Source organism: Salvelinus sp. IW2-2015, linkage group LG17 (assembly GCF_002910315.2).
Source record: "Salvelinus sp. IW2-2015 linkage group LG17, ASM291031v2, whole genome shotgun sequence".
In the NCBI taxonomy this organism is placed as follows: domain Eukaryota; kingdom Metazoa; phylum Chordata; class Actinopteri; order Salmoniformes; family Salmonidae; genus Salvelinus; species Salvelinus sp. IW2-2015.
Window position 1 is genome coordinate 20,796,872 of NC_036857.1, and position 23,651 is coordinate 20,820,522.

Consider the following 23,651-nt stretch of genomic DNA (forward strand, 5'->3'; position numbering starts at 1 on the left):
GATCATTACATAGCCTACAAGGATAGATCATTACATAGCCTAAAGGATAGATCATTACATAGCCTACAAGGATAGATCATTACATAGCCTACAAGGATAGATCATTACATAGCCTACAAGGATAGATCATTACATAGCCTACAAGGATAGATCATTACATAGCTACAAGGATAGATCATTACATAGCCTACAAGGATAGAATCATTACATAAGCCTACAAGGATAGATCATACATAGCCTACAAGGATAGATCATTACATAGCCTAACAAGGATAGATCATTACATAGCCTACAAGGATAGATCATTACATAGCCTACAAGGATAGATCATTACATAGCCTACAAGGATAGATCATTACATAGCCTACAAGGATAGATCATTACATAGCCTACAAGGATAGATCATTACATAGCCCTACAAGATAGATCATTACATAGTCTACAAGATAGATCATTACATAGCCTACAGAATAGATCATTACATAGTCTACAAGGATAGATCATTACATAGCCTACAAGGATAGATCATTACATAGCCTACAAGGATAGATATAACCATAGCCTACAAGGATAGATCATTACATAGCCACAGGATAGATCATTACATAGCCTACAAGGATAGATCATTACATAGCCTACAAGGATAGATCATACATAGTCTACAAGGATAGATCATTACATAGCCTACAAGGATAGATCATTACATAGCCTACAAGGATAGATCATTACATAGTCTACAAGGATAGATCATACATAGCCTACAAGGATAGATCATTACATAGTCTACAAGGATAGATCATTACATAGTCTACAAGGATAGATCATTACATAGTCTACAAGGATAGATCATTACATAGCCTACACATGTTTCACATGTGAAGCTTGTTGTTACTGTCTGTCAATCAAAGTGATTCTACAGTCAGTGTGAAGTGAGAGATTACAAATATTTTTTAATAGACAAAGGTAGCCTACTTTGCTGACAAACATATCTATAAAAGCAATGTTGTCCAATTAATAGGCCTACAAGAAAGGGAGACACCAACCAGGTCGTATTATTCTGTACTTAAATCCGAGACACTCAATTTAGAATTACATTTACATTTAAGTCATTTAGCAGACGCTCTTATCCAGAGCGACTTACAAATTGGTGCATTCACCTATATGACATCCAGGGAACAGCCACTTTACATAGTGCATCTAAATCATTTAAGGGGGGGGGGGTCAGAAGGATTACTTTATCCTATCCTAGGTATCCTTAAAAGAGGTGGGGTTTCAGTTCTCGGAAGGTGTGATTGACTCCGCTGTCCTGGCGTCGTGAGGGAGTTTGTCCACCATTGGGGGGCAGAGCAGCGAACAGTTTTGACTGGGCTGAGCGGAACTTTACTTCCTCAGGGTAGGGAGGCGACAGGCCAGAGTGGATGAACGCAGAGTGCCTTTTTTGGGTGTAGGGGCCTGATCAGAGCCTGAAGTATGGAGGTCCGTTCCCCTCACAGCTCCGTAGGCAAGCACATGGTTTGTAGCGGATGCGAGCTTCAACTGGAAGCAGTGGAGAGAGCGGAGGAGCGGGTTGAGCTGAGAGACTTGGGAAGGTGAACACCAGACGGGCTGCGCGTTCTGGATGAGTTGTAGGGGTTTAATGGCACAGGCAGGCGAGCCCAGCCAACAGCGATGTGCAGTAATCCAGACGGGAGATGACAAGTGCCTGGATTAGGACCTGCGCGCTTCCTGTGTGAGCAGGGGTACTTCTGCGATGTTTTAGAGCATGAACCTACAGGAACGGGCCACCGCCTTGATGTTAGTTGAGAAAGACGGGTGTGTCCAGATCACCCAAGGTTCTACGCTCTGGAGAAGGACACAATGAGTTGTCAACCGTGATGGCGAGATCATGGAACGGCAGTCCTTCCCCGGAGGAAGAGCACTCCGTCTTGCCGAGGTCAGCTTGAGGTGGTGATCCGTCATCCAACTGATATGTCTGCCAGACATGCAGAGATCGATCGCCACTGGTCATCAGAAGGGGGAAAGGAGAAGATAATGTGTGTCGTCTGCACTAGCAATGATAGAGAGAGACCATGTGAGTTATGACAGAGCCAAGTGATGGTGTATAGCGAGAATAGGAGAGGGCCTAGACAAGAGCCCTGGGGGACCCAGTTGAGAGCGCGTGGTGAGGAGACAGATTCTCGCCACGCCACCTGGTAGGAGCGACCTGTCAGTAGGACGCAATCCAAGCGTGGGCCCGCCGGAGATGCCCAACTCGAGAGGGTGGAGAGGAGGATCTGATGGTTCACAGTATCGAAGGCAGCCATATATCTAGAAGGATGAGAGCAGAGAGAGAGAGTTAGCTTTAGCAGATGCGGAGCTCCTCCGTGATACAGAGAGAGCAGTCTCAGTTGAATGACTAGTCTTAAACCTGACTGATTTGGATCAAGAAGGTCATTCTGAGAGAGATAGCAGGAGAGCTGGCCAAGAACGGCACGTTCAAGAGTTTTTGGAGAGAAAAAAAAGAGGATACTGGTCTGTAGTTGTTGACATCGGAGGATCGAGTGTAGGTTTTTTCAGAAGGGGTGCAACTCTCGCTCTCTTGAAGATGGAAGGGACGTAGCCAGCGGTCAGGGATGAGTTGATGAGCGAGGTGAGGTAAGGGAAAGGTCTCCGGAAATGGTCTGGAGAAGAGAGGAGGGGATAGGGTCAAGCGGCAGGTTGTTGGCGGCCGGCCGTCACAAGACGCGAGATTTCATCTGGAGAGAGAGGGGAGAAACAGAGTCAGAGCACAGGTAGGGCAGTGTGAGCAGAACAGCTGGTGTCGTTTGACTTAGCAACGAGGATCGAATGTCGTCGACCTTCTTTTCAAAATGGTTGACGAAGTCATCTGCAGAGAGGGAGGAGGGGGGGGGGGGGGGGGGGGGGGGGGGGGGGGGGGGGGGGAGGAGGATTCAGGAGGGAGGAGAAGGTGCAAAGAGCTTCCTAGGGTTAGAGGCAGATGCTTGGAATTTAGAGTGGTAGAAAGTGGCTTTAGCAGCAGAGACGAGAAGAGAAAATGTAGAGAGGAGGGAGTGAAAAGGATGCAGGTCCGCAGGAGGCGATTTCCTCCATTTTCCGCTCGGCTGCCCGGAGCCTCGTTCTGTGAGCTCGCAATGAGCTGTCGAGCCACGGAGCGGGAGGGAGGACCGAGCCGGCCTTGAGGATAGGGGACATGAGAGTCAAAGGATGCAGAAAGGGAGGAGAGGAGGGTTGAGAGAGGAGAATCAGGAGATAGGTTGGAGAAGGTTTGAGCAGAGGGAAGAGATGATAGATGGAAGAGGAAGAGAGTAGCGGGGGAGAGAGAGCGAAGGTGGGACGGCGCGGATACCATCCGATAGGGCAGTGTGGGAAGTGTTGGAGAGCAGAGGGAAAAGTACAAGGTAGTGGTCGGAGACTTGGAGGGAGTTGCAATGAGTTAGTGGGAACAGCATCTAGTAAAGATGAGGTCAAGCGTATGCCTGCTTGTGTAGAGAGGGGAAGGTGAGAGGGTGAGGTCAAAAGAGGAGAGGAGTGGAAAGAAGGAGGCAGAGAGGATGAGTCAAAGGTAGACGTGGGGAGGTTAAAGTCGCCCAAACTGTGAGAGGTGAGCCGTCCTCAGAAAGGAGCTTATCAAGGCATCAAGCTCATTGTATGAACTCTCCGAGGGAACCTGGAGGGCATAAATGATAAGGATGTTAAGCTTGAAAGGCTGGTAACTGTGACAGCATGAATTCAAAGGAGGCGATAGAGAATGGGTAAGGGGAGAAGAGAGAATGACCTTGAGGAGATGAGGATCCCGTGCCACCACCCCCTGACCAAGCTCTCGGGGTGTGCGAGAACACGTGGGCGGACGAAGAGAGAGCAGTAGGAGTAGCAGTGTTATCTGTGGTGATCCATGTTTCCGTCAGTGCCAAGAAGTCGAGGGACTGGAGGAAGCATAGCTGAGTATGACTCTGCCTTGTTGGCCGCAGATCGGCAGTTCCAGAGGCTGCCGGAGACCTGGAACTCCACGTGGGTCGTGCGCGCTGGGACCACCAGGTTAGGGTGGCCGCGGCCACGCGGTGTGAAGCGTTTGTATGGTCTGTGCAGYGAGGAGAGAACAGGGATAGACAGACACATAGTTGACAGGCTACAGAAGAGGCTATGCTAATGCAAAGGAGATTGGAATGACAAGTGAACTACACGTCTCGAATGTTCAGAAAGTTAAGCTTACGTTGCAAAAATCTTATTGACTAAAATGATTAAAATGATACAGTACTGGTGAAGTAGGCTAGCCAGCAGTGGCTGCGTAGAATGATATGTTACGTTTCGTATGGCGTTTATTCATTTGTGGATGTCCATCACCCATTTCATATATGTTAGGAATTACAATTCGTATTATATGTTACGAATTTGCAATGTTAAGAATTTGCCAATGCTCTCCACTGGTGCCAATAATATATGCTATACTGTTGTTCGCTCAATTAAGTTGAGAATTTTGATAACTAAAAGACATTAGTATTTTTATTGCCTTCTCTTTACAGCAATACCATTTGTTTTCCAAACTATGTTTTCCCGCAATTGTATTTTGAAATATTGCGATATGCCTGGCTGGGCTTCTACTTTTCACTGACAGTCGCAACTCAACAATAATCTGCCCATTATTGTGCACGCTGCCTTTCCTTCTGACTGTAGGCGATTTAGAATAATCCACTTWAAAAAAAAAGAAGCTAATGATCCTCTGTGGCCAAATCATGCTTTAGTAGCCTAATTTCAATGATTGTATTTATGTATAGACAGGATTAGAGTATTTAATTTTGGCAATTTTAATTAAATTTACTTTATGCACGGGATTATAGGCGTGTGTCTTCTCTAAATAAACAAATGAAATAGGGCCTAGGCTAAAATACAGCACAGTAAAGCATAACATTTGTCCGTTTCTGTTTCATAATCATCACGGTTAAAACCAGAGAGTAATGTCTATCRTGTAAAGTCCACAAAACATACAGTATATAACAAACCGTTGTATGTCCTACGCTACACAGAATGGTCCCACTATTGATTCAGGAGAACCATGGACAGTTACCATTTGCACAGCCTTCGCAAAGAAAACAAGAGCGCGGCCTCTGCCAGCTGGCTGGACAGAGCCTCTCCTGCCATCTCCAGTGGACGAGCATTAGGTCTTATGCAGTACATTCATTTAATACATAAAGTTTAATCATGGTTTACCTTAAAATTATTTCTTCCTCATTTTCCAAGCAGCAAAATCTGCAACTATGTCCTTAAAATCAAGTGCCCTGAGTACATAATTCTCAAGAGCCATAAGATTCAAAGGGTTCAGTCTTTCCTGTCTCATCGTTGATCTCAGTCTGTTTTTGACAAGACCCAGCTTTGAAAAGGAACGCTACCCTGATGCATTGGTAACATCAGATCCAGAGCATCCCAAACATGCTTAATGAATGACATGTCTGGTGAGTATGCAGGGCATGTAAGAACTGGGACATTTTCGGCTTCCAGGAATTGTGTACAGATCCTCGCGACATGAGGCAGTGCATTATCATGCTGAAACATGAGGTGATGGCGGCGGCACGACAACGGGCTTCGGGATCTCGTCATGGTATCTGCATTCAAATTGCCATCGATAAAATGCAGTTGTGTTTGTTGTCCATAGCTTATGCCTGCCCATACCATAACKCCACCATGGGGCTCTGTTGACAACGTTGACATCCGCAAACCGCTCGCTCACACCACCCCTTACACGCTGTCTGCCATCTGCTCAGTACAGTTGAAGCCGGGATTCATCCATGAAGAGCACACTTCTCCAGCGTGCCAGTGGCCATCGAAGGTGAGCATTTGTCCACAGAAGTTGGTTACTACGCCGAACTGCAGTCAGGTCAAGACCTTAGTGAGGACGACGAGCACGCAGATTAGCTTCCCTGAGAAGGTTTCTGACAGTTTGTGCAAAAATTATTTGGTTGTGCTTGTCCAAATCCAGTTTTATCAGCTGTCCAGGTGGCTGGTTTCAGATGATCCCGCAGGTGAAGAAGCCAGATGTGGAGGTCCTGGGCTTGCGTGGTTGCACGTGGTCTGCAGTTGTGAGGCCGGTTAGATATACAGTGCATTCGGGAAGTATTCAGACCCCTTGACTTTTTCCAAATTTTATTACGTTATTGCCTTATTCTAAAATGGATGAATTAGTTTTTTCCCCTCAATCTATACACAATACCCCATAATGACAAAGCAAAAACAGGTATTTTTTTGCAAATGTATTAAATAACTAAAAATATATATATATATGAAATATCAKATTTACATAAGTATTCAGACCCTTTACTCAATACTTTGTTGAAGCACCTTTGGCAGTGATTACATCCTTGAGTCTTCTTGGGTATGATGCACTGCGTTCATCCACCTCTGGCCTGCTCGCCTCCCTACCTCTGAGGAAGTACAGTTCCCGCTCAGCCCAGTCAAAACTGTTCGCTGCTCTGGCACCCCAATGGTGGAACAAACTCCCTCACGACGCCAGGTCAGCGGAGTCAATCACCACCTTCCGGAGACACCTGAAACCCCACCTCTTCAAGGAATACCTAGGATAGGATAAAGTAATCCTTCTATCTTAACCCCCCCCCCCTTAAAAGAGTTAGATGCACTATTGTAAAGTGGTTGTTCCACTGGATATCATAAGGTGAATGCACCAATTTGTAAGTCGCTCTGGATAAGAGCGTCTGCTAAATGACTTAAATGTAAATGTAAAATGCTACAAGCTTGGCACACCTGTATTTGGGGAGTTTCTCCCATTCTTCTCTGCAGATCCTCTCAAGCTCTGTCAGGTTGGATGGGGAGCGTCGCTGCACAGCTATTTTCAGGTCTTTCCAGAGATGTTCGATCGAGACTTGTCCCGAAGCCACTCCTGCGTTGTCCTGTTGGAAGGTGAACCTTCTCCCCAGTCTGAGTTCCTGAATGCTCTGGAGCAGGTTTTCATCAAGGATCTCTGTTCTTTGCTCCATTCATCTTTCCTTCGATCCTGACCAGTCTCCCAGTCCCTGAAAAACATCCCCGCAGCATGATGCTGCCACCACCATGTTTCACCGTAGGGATGGTGCCAGGTTTCCTCTAGACGTGACGCTTGGCATTCAGGCCAAAGAGTTCAATCTTGGTTTAATCAGAACAGAGAATCTTGATACTCATGGTCGGAGTCCTTTAGGTGCCTTTTGGAAAACCAAGCAGGCTGTCATGTGCCTTTTACTCTGTAGCACTCCGCCTTATTAGTGGAGTGCTACAGAGATGCTTGTCTTTCTGAAAGGTTCTCCCATCTCCACAGAGGAACTCTGGAGCTCTGTCAGAGTGACTATMGAATTCTTGGTCACCTCCCTGACCAACATCCTACTCCCCCGATTGCTCAGTTAGAGCTCTACGGACAATTTCTTCAACCTCATGGCTTGGTTTTTGCTCTGACATGCTCTGTCAACTATGGGACCATATATAGACAGGTGTGTGCCTTTCCAAATCATGTCTAATCAATTGAGTTTACCACAGGTGGACTCCAATCAAGTTGTAAAACATCTCAAGGATGATCAATGGAAACAGGATGCACCTGAGCTCAATTTTGAGTCTCATAGCAAAGGGTCTGAATAGTTATGTAAATAAGGTATCTGTTTTTAATTTTTATACATTTGCAAAAATGTCTAAAAACCAATTTTTGCTTTGTCATTATGGGGTATTTTGTGTAGATTAATGAGGCCATTTTTWAAAATMTAATACATTTTATAAGGCTGTAATGTAACAAAATGTGGAAAAAGTCAAGGGGTCTGAATACTTTCCGAATGCACTGTACTGCTAAATTCTCTAAAACGGGCTGCTAATGGTAGAGAAATAAGCATTAAATTATCTGGAAACACCTCAATTTGAGACATCTGTGGCCTTTTATTGTCCCCAGCACAAGGTGCACCTGTGTAACGATCTTGTTTAATCAGCTTCTTGATATGCCACACCTGTCAGGTGGATGGATTATCTTGGCAAAGGAGAAATGCTCACTAGCAGGGATGTAGAAAAATAAAAATGTTGTTCTAATGAAACATTTCTGGGATCTTTTATTTTAGCTCATGGGACCAACCCTTTACATATTGCGTTTTATATTTTTGTTCAGTGTAGATAGAGAATTTGAGCCATATTAGCATTGACATGAAATCAGTCAAAACACCTCAAAACAAGACATGGTATCAAGAACAAGATGAAACGAGCCACTTACATGGCAATTTGTCKTTCTTGCTAGCAACTTGGCCATGCAGAATCACAACACACTGACTTCTGCCCCATGGAAGCGCACACATCGTTTTAGTGTAGTTGTTAGCAAACCCATCAATAGAAATGCATTTGTTAATGTCTACATTTGTTTTGACACATTTATTCTATTACAGACACCTTAACGCATACTTTTAAATTATATTGTTAGCTTAACATAAAAATATAAAACATTTTCCTTCAAGTATTTTTTATAGTACTAATGTTACTGTCCCCACTACAACAAAACAATACTMAAATACATGTAACATTTAATTGAAATTCCAGTAATTCCTATGGAGGACTGTTCATACTGGGGAGTGCCAATTTGACTGACCGGTGGATTCAAAGCCACTCAATGGCCAAGCATCAGCAATCCAGGGTTAATACACAACATTGGCCAAAACTAATTGCCACTCAACTCCACCGAGATGTGACCTTATTTTACATTTACATTTAAGTCATTTAGCAGACGCTCTTATCCAGAGCGACTTACATTATGTATATCTTGAAGTTGAGAATTCTCAGTTAGTCTTTACCCTGCCCAGTCAGTCTTCTAATACTCAACTTCTATGTGAGTCTTGTGCAACATTGTATTCTGTATGGTTTGAGACTGAGCCATAGGGTTGTTACATACATTTATGCACTATCACATTGAATCTAAACACCTGAAATTATTCTTTATCAGTCACAACTGATTTTCTTTATTCTTTATTTAGCATGTTGTCATCTTCGATCACAGTTACTCGCTGTCCGACCCATGTGGAGTGAAGGCCCAGCTATTCAAAGCCTTGGATACCAACAAATGGCTCAACAGAAGGTTACAAATGAAGAGCCAGCTGATCAACAAGATGCGGTTTAAATTGAAMGCAGCACGCTCCGAGTTGTCAAGTCTACGCAGCTGGCAGAATCTGGCCAGGGCTGCTGGTAAAGTATCTATACGGCCAAGTGTACAGAGGATAGCTGTGAATGATATCAGCTGACACATTGACATTGGTTTTATTGGAAAGCTATTTTGTATTGGAACACAAGGAGTTAAATTAATTTGCTGATCCTCTTCTGAAAACATAGTCTTGAAGACAAGACTTTTTCCAATTTCATCTTGGTCAATGAGTGTAAAATATTTATTTTGGAAAGCTTTGCAGCCAGATCCATCTTGCTGCCATCTGCAAAACCATTCTTTAGATAATATAGTATACTTTTCCCAAGAGTTTAAAGTGACCTTCCTGGACCTCAGTTTTTATTCCTGAATTAAAATCAATCAAGGATTAAAACACAAATGAAGTTGAAAAATATTCCATTGACATCTGCACATGCAGGCCTTTACAAACATAACCTGAATGTTTTTAATATATATATTTAAAAAATACKATTTCATGAACACATACATTTTCTTATACATTCCCTAGAACTAAAGTGTAAATGCATTAGATGTTCATGTCAATAAACCACTCAAGTTACATAACTGAATATAGGCCTACATCTCATGCCTGTTTTTTTCTGTACTTTAAGTACAGTATGTGATGTTATCAGAGTCAGGTCAGCCTTGTACTATTCACTGACCTGTCAGGCACAGGACACCCAGATGACATAGCCTTATTGGGCAACCATGTCAGTAGATACATTGATCTCTGACAGTTCAAACCATACAGAAGGTGGGGTACACTTCCAATCAACTTTGGGTTCAACTTTTGACTAATAGTTTGTTGTACAACAAAAATGGTGACAAAATATTGTTTCCAGCTCAATTTCCAAAATGGGCTATTGCAGCTTGGAAGAGATTTTAATAATATGGCAAATATACAGAGGTGCATTAATACATTCAAGAGGGTCACATAGGCACTGCAGTGTCCATACAGTACTGAGTCATCCATTACGAGCCATACCTGAAAGGGGAGAACTGAGATTACGACCATCCCATTTTGAGTGACTTTAGACTGAATTTCATTCAATAGGGCAACCCCCTGTTGAGTAAGTTTCTGCCATTTCTCCTCTTATGGACAACATAAAGAGGGGATATGCAGGACTTTTTTTTAGGACAAGGGGTAAATCGGTGTCTGTCCATCCATTGCCAAACTATCAGTTTAACGTTGTGTAATGTCCCATTCGGTCCAGAAAAGAGGTTCCTATGTGTCGGCATCAATCCTGTGAGCTACATGGAGGGAAAGAGAAAAAAAAACAGCAATTGAATACTGTTGAACAGAAATACAGTATGTGTTTTAAGAAATGTAACTCATGTAGTTGAGCAGACACATTGGTAAGGCCACCTACATTGTTTTGGTATCCTGAGTGCTTCCCCTTCAGGAGAGAGGACTTGATGCATCGCTCCCTGGAACTGATACAGTACCTTCAGACTCTTCTCCTCCCCCACACAGGGGTCATAGAACCCAGGTAGTCCTGACTGGGAGGACAACACAATAACAACATCAGTCATCATCACAGACCTGTCAACCCTACTTATTACACCTAAGGCAGTTTATAGTTTTATGGTGTGTTTCTGTAACCCCAAAAAATGGCATTAACATTATCAGTACCATGTACTGTACCAAATATCATACTCCGAAAAAATTGGAATGGACAAAAATTACTCTAATACTGATATTTTGCATTCAGTAATGCCAAAGGGAACTCCGGGCAACTAAGTTATGATAGAGTTAGTCTAGTAACTATGGCTGTATACTTTTGTGGCCTCTGTGAGGYTGAGTTTGGAGTCCTTCACCAGGCACTGCAGCGGAACAGTCACATCGATGACCTTTGCCCTCTCATGCTTCTGACTGTTGTCCGTCACAAACTTGCCGTACCAGGCGTTGAGGATGATGAGACCTGATCCAGGAAACATTATCCTGTCAGCATGTTGAGTCACTGAACTCATTTTATAGCTTCTATAATGTGTTCTTATACTGATCATTCTGGTGCTGACAGAAGCCCATTTACCCATTTTAGATTCCTCAGTTTCAATGATCCTGCGCACAGATTCCTGCATTAGCAAAACCTTCAGAAGGAAATCGAGATGTCAGATCAAGCTGCTAACATTCACACACAAGAGACCAATAGAGCATCTAATCATATTGTAAGGAATGTGTGTTTGCTTGATGCCGATATACATTATGTATTTCTATGAGGAGACATAGTGCACTCACAGCAGACTCTGCCTCCTGCCTCTTCCTAGCAATGTCCGAGGCTGAACTCTCCCGGTGCTTCTCCAGGTCACTAGACAGTGGAGAGGCATAATGGATGAATTAATAATACATGTATTAATAATACATTTATTGAACTTCTACAGCGTTTTTCATAATAGGAATCTCAAAGCGCTTCATAAGTAAGAAACAAACAAGCGATATGAATGCTGCATCCTCTGCAGATGGAGAGGGTCAGCTCATGGTTTGAGAGGAGAGAACTGGTCAGAGGATGGTAAATTATAGAAATGGAGTCTTGGTGAGGGCAAGTCTGGGAACCAGCCTGAGTCATATAGGCACTGGACTTCTCTTCTGCTCTGTGAAGCACCCACTTTGCACTAGAAAGCTCACAAAACAGTTCAGAATAGTATCCAGTCGTCCGCACTACGAGCCCTCTGCCTCAGCACTGCTGGATTCCTCTGTCTCTCATTATTATCACGCTTAAAGCGACTCCTCAGGTGATGTTCTCAAACGATCAGGAACTGGCAGCCAGGTGAAATAAAAAAAAAGCTGGTACTGAGTCCAAATGCATATGCATATATATATATATATATATATATTTTTTTTTTTAACAAACACTAGCCAGCTAGCTAACTAGCCAAGCCAAAAATCGGGAAATCAGTGTCTCAAAACCACCAGATATAAGCAAATCCACAATGAGGGGAAAAAAAGGCACTTTAAAATATGTATAAATTTACAGGAGCTCTGTGTCTAGGCTGCTACCAGGGTGCTATGGCAACTATCAACCTAATTAGGAGGGCTTCCCAAGATTGCGTTGCACACACACAATTTGTTTACTATGACTTCTTCTATTAGTAAAGCCAAGCCATGAAGCTAAAAGGCCATCACACAATGAGCAGTTGAAATACTGACACAAACTTTAACATGAAGTGTAGATAAGTGGGCAGTCTTACTGTTCCTTCTGGGCACGCACGTAGGGCCTGATGACGAGTCTCTGAATAGCGAGGTAGAAGACGAGTGGTCCAACTGTGGCGTAGAACACTGCACTGGGCAGGAGCTGGTCAGTCAGATGGATGGGGAAGAAATATGTCTGGCTGGCTCGGTTCAGCCTGTACAAATAAGATGCATCATCAATAACAAAGTTTCCATCGAACCATTTTTAAATGTGTGTAAAGTACCTGTTGTATTAAAAAATGTAAAATAAACTCACGACAGGCCTGATGCCGGTAAACGGTCCAAATGGCGACAGAACAAAATACGAAAGACAGGTGTGGATAACATTTTTGTTGGTGAAATAAATCATGCGAAACAAATGGCAGTGAAAATGTTTTCTTGCACATTTGTTGAAAGAATGACCATCACGTCCCAGTAAACTTGCAGTCACGCTATGATATTGTGTGGTCCTCCCATGACTTTTAAAACAATACACAATTTATTAGGCTACAGATGAATTAAGTTACGATGAACTTCACAGGGTGGTGAACAGTCATGAGCTTGATGCTCCTTTCCAATAAATATGGAGMTTTTTTTGTATGCTGGTGACATGATGATCGGTGCTTGGCTGCCAATTGACAAATAAAAATCTCACTCTGATACATAATCATAGTGTATCTGAGCTGTTGCTAAAGTGCACGTGCCAAGACCAGAGCAGGCACACTTCCTGTTTATCAGACTTTCTGTTTATCAGATTTTGGATGGGATGGAAACATACTGTAGCACTTCTGGTTTTAATTTGGTACAACAAAGTGCTTTTATACACATTAATTAATTAAGCACATCATTTATTTAGAGCTCCCGAGTGGCGCAGTGGTCTAAGGCACTGTATCTCAGTGCTAGAGGCATCACTACAGACACCCTGGTTCGAATCCAGGCTGTATGACAACAGGCCGTTGTCACTTAAATCTTTTGACAAATTGATGAAAACTTCACTAAATGGCTTAGCAGTTCCAACAGAAATCAACAGAAAACATGTCACTTATTCCGAACAAATGGGTCATTCTTGAACTGCGTTGGCATTTGCATCCCTCGCATTTGCAACCATGAAAAACACAAAGTCTTGTATCTCACTCATCAAAATATCTGCGGTGCGACCTCATTTCGCTGACTACCTTTAAGTACTTAGGGCAAGCTAATTGGCCCATCTTTCCCATTAGTGATGCTGAGACTCAGATTTTTCACTTTAAACGGGATGTCAAACAAAAAACAACTATTGCAAAGTTAAGCAAACCATGGACTACTTTTAACAATTTCCACTGAACATTTTACAAAAACATTTACTTTAAGAACTGAGCAGATGCAAAGTTTGGTAACAGAATGATGGTTTGTGCCTCACTCTGTTATTGTGGAATTGCCAAGTAGTGACATGTTTTGGGGATTTAAAGATATCTATTATTTTGAATGCTAGAAAGTAAAAACAATTTAATATATTGTATAGACAAATACGTTTTTTTTTTGTATAATATGTGTCCCTAAGTCTTGTCATTTGTGTTATTGCCTTAAAATTCCCTCATTACAAAGATATACAACAACCTTGAGCATTCCCTCCAGTGGTAAACTAATTGGGGAGGGGTAGAGTTGAAAGAAAATGATTCGCTAATCACACCTTTTTAGTATGTCAAAATATAGGATTCCACTGATAATTTGGTGTGTAAATACATCATGTCATTGGTTTTACTCAATTTAAATGAAGGGAAATTAAATGGTGAGCAAAAATGATAAATCATATCACTTCAGTACATTTTTTGAAACGTGTTAATGACCTTAGTTTTGAGAATCTGTGGCCGCCATTAAAGACAATCCTTAATGACCTAAAATGTGTCATTGGTGTTACTACTCCTACTGATGGCACAATGTTATGATAATGGTAAAATATAGTAAGTCATTAAGTCACCATATTAGTTGATTTAGAAGATGTACAAAATACATTMGAAAAAAATGCCACTACTCAAGAATAACCCAAATGCCTTATGCCAACAACTACTGTACTGAGGTTGTTTGGTTAAGAATAACTGAGCCATACTTACTTTATTTTGAGGGAGACGCCCTGAGGCACTCCTACACTGACAGTCGCCCCCAAGACACTGTGCCGACTGATCTTRCTCTCTGCACCYTACTCCACCACCGTCCCAAAAAAGCCAGCTCTACAAGACAATGACAGACAGTCAGCCAGTCTTCCTATATTGTCCGTGAACTGACCAGATGATTTATAATAAAGGTTTCAGTTCTACGGTTCAATGGCCCCCATTTATCAAAACAAACAAATGTTCAAATCTGTTTTTTTTTGTATTTTACCCTCTTTTTCTCCCCAATTTCGTGATATCCAATTACGATCTTGCCTCATCGCTGCAACTCCCCAACAGGCTCGGGAGAGGCGAAGGTCGAGTCATGCATCCTCCGAAACATGACCCGCCAAACCGCGCTTCTTAACACCCGCCCGCTTAACCCGGAAGCCAGCTGCACCAAACATTGTTCAACTGACGAACGAAGTCAGCCTGCAGGCACCCAGCCTGCCACAAGGAGTCGCTAGAGCGGGATGGGATAAGTAAAGCCCCCCCGGTCAAACCCACCACTAACCCGGACAACGCTGGGTCAAATGTGTGCCACCCAATGGAACTCCCGGCCGGTTGTGACACAGCCTGGGATTGAACCCGGGTCTGTAGGGACGCCTCATTAGACCGCTGCACCACTCGGGAGGCCCAAATGTTCAAATCTCATTATAAAGTGGACATACTTGATTGAGCCCTTGACTTTGGTCTGGTCATCGTCCTGGAACTTGTACTGGTAGCTCATCATCATGAAGGAGTGAGGGATCCCAAGCTGCAGAGGGCAGGAAATAGAGAATACATCCGTTACAGACAGCAGTCCCTTCTTATACTACAATTGCTCTATTTAATTATATTATGCTGTGCTGACCTGCATGGCCAAGGTGAAGTGGCTGGTCTTCGTGTCCCTGACGATGCTGGTGTTCATGGAGGACTGGGTGCCCCAGCGCCACTGCAGGTAGCCCATGGTGTTCTTGTCCAGGTGCCGAGCCAGCATCGTGGTGCAACCAGGCCGCACACCCCGGGACGAGAAATGGAGTCCACACTGAGCAGTCACAAAGCTGGAGAAAAACAAGTCATTCTACGTGTTTTCTGATTCAACTGTAGCCCAAACACAATGGGATGCTGCTTTACAGATTTCTAATGTTCTGGAATCTTGACTTACCAGCGAGCTGTGAGGTTACGGAATATCTTCATACCTAAGAGGGGCCCGTGTGTGTCCCCTGCCCCAAACTCCACCTGGTGGATAAACAAATAACCTCTCAGTGTAAAATAGAACTTTCACATTGTGCTACTCAGTGTAAAATAGAACACAAATGTGATAATTGTTTGTTTGCATGTATTGTAGGTGTGTGAGCATTTGAAAGCACTAGTATGCAGTGTGTGTGTGTGTGTGAGTGTCTATATGTGCATGTGTATATGTAGGTAGAAACTGTAAATGATTGAATGGTTCCTGACCTCCCCCCAGCCCTTAGCAGAGGTGACTCTCCGCAGTGCCACGTTAATATTTCCTCCTCCGTTTCCATTGTGGGTTGAGAGGGAGCCAGAGAGAACAGCTGTGTCTGAGGTGGTGAGGGGGGCCTGCAATAGGTAACAAATAACATTACACCTAGTTTTCCAATGTGGTGGTCTGTTAGCCAAACTTCTACCCATACACATTTTAAGAACTTTTCAAACCCATTTTGAGCTTTTCTATTACCTCTATGGATTGTGATATGTGCATCTTGTTGATCTCAACATGTGGGAAGCCCCCTCCAGGCACATCCTCGTAATCCTCCTCATAGTGATCAAAGAGGTCTGTGGCATCTACACCCACACTGATCATCCCCTGAATGAGACAGTCACATCAATAAATGATCATGCAACAGCAGGGTTTCAGTCCTATAGTCACTAATACAGTACACACACAAATAAACAGACCTTGGGATTGGTCCTCTGCTGTAGCCGTCTCTCCTCCCTCTCTCTCTGCAGACGCTCAAACTCCTCTCGGATCTCTACTGGTGATCTTTTTCTCTCCACCACCTGGAATCAGTAAGACATGAGCCATTTCTGCCTGATGATCAGCAACACTCATTAGCTTGACAATGAACATATATAGTACTTCCTGCCACAGTAGCCTATGTATATTATAAAGGCAAGCCCAAAAGAAAATGCTGTACTTACCTCCCATCCTTCAACATCCAGTCCTCTCTTGCCATAGATGTCATAGATAGCTCGTGACTGTGGGTCACTAAGGACTACAGGGAGAAACATGCAACTTATCAGTTACAATGAAAGGTTCAGATACATAGAATCCAGAGACAACAACGAGCAAGTTGACCTAAATGTTCAGCTGAAACAGCGCAAAGCCATGATCGAAAAATGGCATGAAGTCACAGTCTAGGATTCTTCTTACCCTCATAAGCTTGATGCACTAGGTTAAAGAGCTGTTCCGCCTGCCTTTTCAATTCAGGGTCTCTGTGCTTGTCTGGGTGGTAGAGCATGCACAGTCGCCTGTATGACACCTTCAGTTCCTCCTGTGTTGCCTAATAGATGAACAGAAGAAAACATGAGAACTTCAACTTACTTGTGAGAAAGTACTAGCTAGTTAATATGATTCCAAGTAGACAAATACAAAGGGTTTCTAAGTGACGACCTAACATTACATGTTGCACTTGAGGCCTAACTATCAAGCCAAACAGCTAGTGCACTTGCATGTGTAACAGTCTTGCTTCCGTCCCTCTCCTTGCCCTAACCTGGGCTCGAACCAGGGACCCCTCTGAACACGACGTGTCACCCAGGAAACATTGTTACCTATCGCTCCACAAAAGCCGCAGCCCTCGCAGAGCAAGGGAGACAACTACTTCAAGGTTTCAGAGGGAATGACATCACCGAATGAAACGCTAATCGCTTGCACTGCTAACTAGCTAGCCATTTTACACCCGTTACAAAGGGGAGAACAACTGCCCTCTTTCATTGCAGCCACGGATATTCAAGGCTGACCGCGATACTGCAGGCATTGTTTGCAGAAAACAGGATCCCCATTATAGTAAATTAACAAATGTCAATCTTTACGTAAATAAAACATTCGAAGACAATCATGGTACTAATAATTGATTCTAATACACCAGATATCCTTAAACGATCATTTTAAAATCGCAAACAAGTTTAGCCTGCAGTAAGATGTGTATAAGAGACAGCTTAAACGATCATTTTAAAATCGCAAACAAGTTTAGCCTGCAGTACCCCGGTCGGCCTTCAACTGCAGTTGCTCAATGAGAGGGGGCAGCATCGAGCTAGCCTGCAATGTTACTTCCTGGAGTAGCTCTAACTACGCATGCTATGTCTCAATGCGCTATTGAGTCTTCGCATAGGAATGGTGTCACGTGATCAGTGGCATTGTCCATTCATATATAGTCATTGGTTTACAATTGATGCTCTCGAACACGGACAATATCTGCATAGACGACTCAAATAATTTATAAGAGAAAAACAGACCATACCCGCCATCTATTCTACGATGGCATGGACAAAAGTCAGGGATAATGTCCTTGTCACCAATCACTCAATGTTGGTTGGCTAGCTGCCCAACTTGTGCCAACTAACTTTACTTTGACTAGCAACGTTAGTTACACATTTATTGGTTATCAGCTAATGTTAGATACGGGTGATGTGTGTTAAACAATTGTATAAATATTGTCAGCTAACGTACATTTGGTTAGCCACATTTGATCCAAGTCTGAAATCAATGGGCTTGTTCGAGAGTTAAGGCTAAAGCAACCGACTGTAGACAGCCGAAAGTCGGACACTAATGTTGTTTTCCAACAGCAAGGCTCAGTGTAACATGGCAGTGTTGGCATTGTTTATAAAAGTTTCTTTATACTGTTGAAATAAACATCCCCCATATCACAAACATAAATATAAGTGTATACATTGTAAAAATCAATTGGTGGGAGAGAGCCTCTAATATCAACAACGTTGTTACTGATTGACAATAGGGCCTCCCACAAAGAAGATGGCTGCAGAATGAAGTTGGGGAACAAAAGCAGAAACTTTCAGTCGACTGCAATAAAAACTTAAATGACCTTTGATCACGTTTTTTGTAGAGTTCATGCAGCCGAAAACCAGACAATGTTATCCCCATAATGCAACACACTTTGAAAAGCGTGAGCAACGATGGTCACCAACTTGACAAAAGTGATCCTCTCGAACGCGCCCAATCATAAACGGGGGTCAACTGACTTAGCTAGCTATCTGGCTAGCTAGCAAAACGGTACGCCGCCTACATTTATTTGTTCCAGAAAACTTACATCAAACCGACTATGAAATCACTTATCAAATTATCCACACATACACATCCGAACAGCATCCAAACATGCCGTACCTCTCTTCTGACATTAAGTAAAGAATAGTAATCATCGTTGTCAAATTCACCGTCTTCCAAGGCCGGCGCCATGTTTACAACCTTTCATTCCCTCTTCCGGTCTGTATCTGTCAAACCGCACCACTGTTGCCACCTTGTGGACTGGATGTCTTTATCAAGCATGCCTACCAACAACATATTGACAGACTCAAAAACCAGCCCACGGCGCACCAGAAATATTTTTGCGTAAATTAGGCTATATAAATCTATTTGATCAATAATTTATCTCAAATGGACGTTATTTTTTCTTATTATGGCACAAAAGAGTGCCTAAGAAGATGTTCAGTTAAAAATTGCAACAGCAACAACCATTTAGTGCTATTTCTGTAGCCTAATTGGCAACTGCTTAAATAGTTTGGTAAACAATGTACAATGCATGATAACTCTGTCAGCTTCCTTTACAGGTTAGATTCATGAAAACTCACACTTCAACACTGTCTTCCCTTGTTACAATGTTACAAAGTTGTTAAATTACACATTACATGATTCCGTGTGATAAAGTTTATTGTCACACGGAACTTTAAAATATATACTATATTCAGTGCATTATGCACATAATGATTATTCTCACTCTCTTCAAATAATATCTAATGCTTTTAATGTCTTGTTTTTCAGAATAGGGACTTCGGGGCTTTGATTTTCGCTCAGTGTTATTTTTGCTCCGTTTGCTATGCTGCTGTGCGAGCGCGTCGATAGCTGCGCTGTGACATCACCCGCCTCCTCGATGAATGGAGCTGTCTTTTCAGCACCCATGCGTCTGGCCCATCAGAGACACATTTATTTGTATTTTATTTAACCTTTATCTGATCAGGGAGTCTCAAGGTCTCTTTAGAGATGAGCCCTGAATTACATGAATTACAGAAAATTCACACATCAATATAAATGCAAAATGGAAGCAGAAAGAAAAGACAGGGTTGTAATTCAAATGGTTAGAGCTGCAGAAACGTCTACTATCAATTAGCCTATATAAACACTTTACATGTATGTATACGTTTTTTTCTGTTGCATAAGCTAAATGGTTGACTTTATGAAATTATTGTATGTAGCCTAATCTAAGCAGTATACATTTGAATCTGACATAGACTATGACTTCATGCCCAATTCCAAATGGTGTCATTATAACATAATTATTAGTCCATTCCAAAGCAGATTGGTTCATTTACTTTTGAGGTGTTACCTTTCGGCCAATGACGTGGTCTGGTAGTTGCATTGGATGCGTGTTTTTTCTTGATGTCACTTTGCCATTCCAGAGTAACATTGTCAGTCATTGCCTCACAACCAATGGTAAGTTTGCATTGGCTGGACTCGCTGCTTCTCCTCGAGTCCCTCCTCGTGCTGTCCTCGCCGTGCACGCGCGTGGTACCCACGGTCGTGAGGAGGAGGAGGATGTTGCGCGCGAAGGGGAAATGGCTGCCGAAAACAAGCCGGAAGGTAAGAGAGATATAATGGGATTAATTTACCAGTAAGACAACTATGTGATATACAATATTTTAAAGTCAGACTTTGTTAAAATATGTGATGAGAGACGTGGAGTTTTTACAAGAATAGCACTCTTGTATTTCCTCCGAAATACCAGGCAGCTTAACGTGGAGACAACATTACCTAGCCAGCTAATATTAGCTAGCTTTCTAGCCAGCTATGCCCATCATAGCCTACACATTATAAAAACAAGAAGACAAAATAGCCAGCATGATCTAAGAGCCGAATTGTATAATCCTATTTTATTCTAGATTCAGTTCAGTGAAGCAGCAAGCTAAATAGCTATAAAACAAGCCAAGTTAATGACAACAACATGTCATTGCCAACTTCTGTTCTATTTATCCAGCTTTGAAAATAAGCTTGTTTTTATTACATAAACGCAAGCAAGCTATTACATAGGCTATTTGACATGGAACATCTATAACATCCTACGTATCAAACGTTAGATTGTAGTTTAGTTTGCTTAGAATGCATTTTAGCCATCCAGTGACCATGTCTGGTAACAAAAATGCTTGCTTGCAAGTCCTGGACAATCTTTTTATTTACTCGACGAGATCACCCGTTGGTTGAGGTTTCTGAAAGGGAAAGGGAACTACCCTATCGAGTGAGATTTTAGCTGGTTGTCTTACAGACAACAATATATTATTGCTTAGTTAAAAGTGTTATTTTATAATAATGTCGATGTTTGCTATAATATATATATATATATATATATCTTTTTTTTTAAAGCTAGAATGTTGTACCATACACAGCTTTGGAATTGAATGCCACCAGATGTGTCTCAGATGTGATGGATAGTAAGATTCTAAAGAGCGTTTTTAATTTAGCCAAAAAGGGTGTTATCTTTCTGTCAAAGGGACAATCTGAAAAGGAAGTTTTGATATTCTAGCCTATTTCACTAACTATTGAATATTTGAAGCTAATTTGGGTTGAAATGTGCATCTGGTCTGGATCCATATTGACTTGAAAATGTCATTTAATTTGGAGAGTATAACACTTGAGTATTAGTTAACAGTCAAAATTATAGAGGACAGGTAAAATGCATTGTCAAAATAATCAAAATGTTAGAATAAGACAGGAGGAATGCATGCATTTAGAAGCGTAACATGTTTACAATGAACATTGTTTAATTAAGGCTATTAAGAAGCTTGATTATGACTAAACCATATTAACCTGCAAAGTAGATTTGTTTAGAAGAAAATCAATGTTATAATTAGTATCCTAATTGCAGTAGAAGTATATGTATACTGCATCATAATTATTGATAGTATGTGATAATACAATCTAGTGGACAGCCTATTCAGTCCTATAGTTTATATAGGTTTAGTATATGCATTTTAAACTTAAAAATGTGCACGGTTTTCATAAACATTAGAGTTGTTCTGCATCGTTTTTTAAACTGCAGTCGAGCTTTCTTGCATTTAGTCTACGATGCTCTTCATATTGTTTTCAAATACATTAAGTTGTATTGTTCATATGTAACCAGGGGGTGGTGACAAAGAGCGAGCTCATATTTTCAAATGGCTGGCAATAACCGGAATGCATAGAGTGGCCTAAAACAGACATCAAATAATTAGATACACTGAAATGTTCCATATTGACGCACTAATGTAGAGAGAACTATTGATGTCAAAATAATTAGGGGAGTGTTCATTTAGGGTGAGCTTAGTAGCCTCAATAGGGAAAAATTGTTGCCATCCTGTACTTTCTATTTGTGTATGCCTTATCACAGCTTGAGCCACCTCCAATGTAGAATAAAAATACTATACATACTTATGATCTAGGTTTATACGATAAAGATAACACTGATGGTCAATGTGTTTGTATACTGTTGTGTAAGACCACAATAACAAAGATGAGAGAGCTGAGCCTGTGAGCTGGTTGTGCCAACTCCTAAACAAAACTCCACAGGGGGGTGGTATTGAGCTGTGAAAAAGGAATGACTATACTGGGACACACTTTACATTTAAAGTGTAGTAGTAGGCCTAATGTATATGACAAAATTAAAAAGGGAGGATACCTATCTCTGTAATAGGAATGACGTCCTACTTCACAGTGGCGTTTAGACCTAATGCATTACATCCATACACACAAGATGAATGTAACTATAGTCACTACCTTTGTTAATTTCTTTGCCTCTCCATCACCAGGAGCTTTTACTGAAACCCTGACTTGAAACTCCCATTGCTGAGCAGGTTGAGTTATTTTTGGTGTTCCTGTGAGGTTGGTCAGTGAAGGAGGGGGAGGGGGAGGATGAAGGAGGAGAGAGAGTGCTTCATGCCTCCACATAAACACAATGTCCTCTCAGGCAATCTGGAGCCGGGTAGCTTTTACATAGAATAGTCATCCAGTCTTTATTTTTCCATCCAATATTCATTCAAAATCAGTTATCCAATGATGTGTCTCAGTAAAGGAGAATATGAAGAATATGAAATAGTCTAGACCTAGAGATAAAAAATAAATAAAAAATATATAATATTTATATTATTTCAGCACTACTACTAATGCACTACCGTTTTCCTGTAGATCCAGTAATCCTCCCATAGGTATTAACACCATCTCTTTTATCCTTTTGTCCTTGAAGCACCTGGACTGTGGTGGGGTGGGGGCTATAGGTATAGTTTGCTTGTTTGGCAGGTCTCCTGATGGCACTGGAGGTCACATCCTGTGCTACTCCCAGGGGGATATGAGCCAGTCTCTCTCAGTGGTCTTCTTTGTACAGAGTAACACCATGAGTTACTTCTGACCCATCTAACTGATTGCTAGACCCTGGGGGATAGGGCTTTCCCCAACACTTCCTAAAGAACAGTGAGTCTAAGAATACTACTAGTCACGGAGGGAACGGAAATAGCAGGTGTTGAATGAAGATCATTCCAATAAAGTGACACATCTTTCCTTCTCAATTTAGACTTTAAAGTAAACCCCCGACACCTTTGAATCCTTCAGGACTTCAGAGTGGTGATCATGTATTTGTAAAGGGTGTGAAGTGGACAGAGGCAATGCCAGATATGTTTCTTATATACACTCCACTAACTTAGTCTCCTTGGTCTGTAGACAGAATGCCATTTCTCTCCTCTGTAGCCTAGCCTATCTCTGGGTCAGTACACTTAACCTGGTTATAACATGTTCTCACTGAAGGGTATCTTCCTCAACAGAGAAAACATAACCTTGTATGTCAACTTGAATGTGATATATGGTCATACTGTACTGTAGACCTGTGAGTAAGAGAGGCTATAATACACTTTAAAAGTATCAATGCTTTTGCAAACAAATATGGTAGGGGCCTATTTATAGTTGATGTCTGTCTGGGTTTGGAAAGTTCACAGGGTGCAAAAA

The 23,651-nt window shown here is 42.0% G+C and overlaps 3 protein-coding genes across 6 annotated transcripts in view; 2 read left to right on the plus strand and 1 right to left on the minus strand.

Moving 5' to 3' along the window:
* The window catches only part of LOC111976937 (THAP domain-containing protein 3), an 11,129-nt gene extending 1,890 nt beyond the window's left edge, over positions 1–9,239 (plus strand). The window contains exon 4 of the mRNA XM_024006116.2: positions 8,976–9,239. Within this exon, the coding sequence (XP_023861884.1) occupies positions 8,976–9,239 (264 nt within the window). The remainder of the gene's footprint in view (positions 1–8,975) is intronic.
* Positions 8,047–18,912, minus strand: LOC111976935 (dnaJ homolog subfamily C member 11-like). 4 transcript variants are annotated; one of them, XM_024006110.2, is given in 17 exon segments: positions 8,047–8,694; positions 8,753–10,408; positions 10,528–10,657; positions 10,937–11,079; positions 11,191–11,248; positions 11,397–11,466; positions 12,347–12,502; positions 14,417–14,533; positions 15,124–15,209; positions 15,306–15,495; positions 15,600–15,673; positions 15,893–16,015; positions 16,134–16,262; positions 16,355–16,456; positions 16,598–16,671; positions 16,830–16,959; positions 18,768–18,911. In XM_024006110.2, coding segments are annotated over 16 exon segments (1,710 nt in total). In that variant the 5' UTR covers positions 18,870–18,911; the 3' UTR covers positions 8,047–8,694; positions 8,753–10,382.
* A 1,253-nt stretch (positions 18,913–20,165) lies between these two features.
* The window catches only part of LOC111976290 (calmodulin-binding transcription activator 1-like), a 244,186-nt gene continuing 240,700 nt past the window's right edge, over positions 20,166–23,651 (plus strand). Inside the window, exon 1 of the mRNA XM_024005084.2 lies at positions 20,166–20,267. Within this exon, the coding sequence (XP_023860852.1) occupies positions 20,243–20,267 (25 nt within the window). The 5' untranslated portion in view covers positions 20,166–20,242. The remainder of the gene's footprint in view (positions 20,268–23,651) is intronic.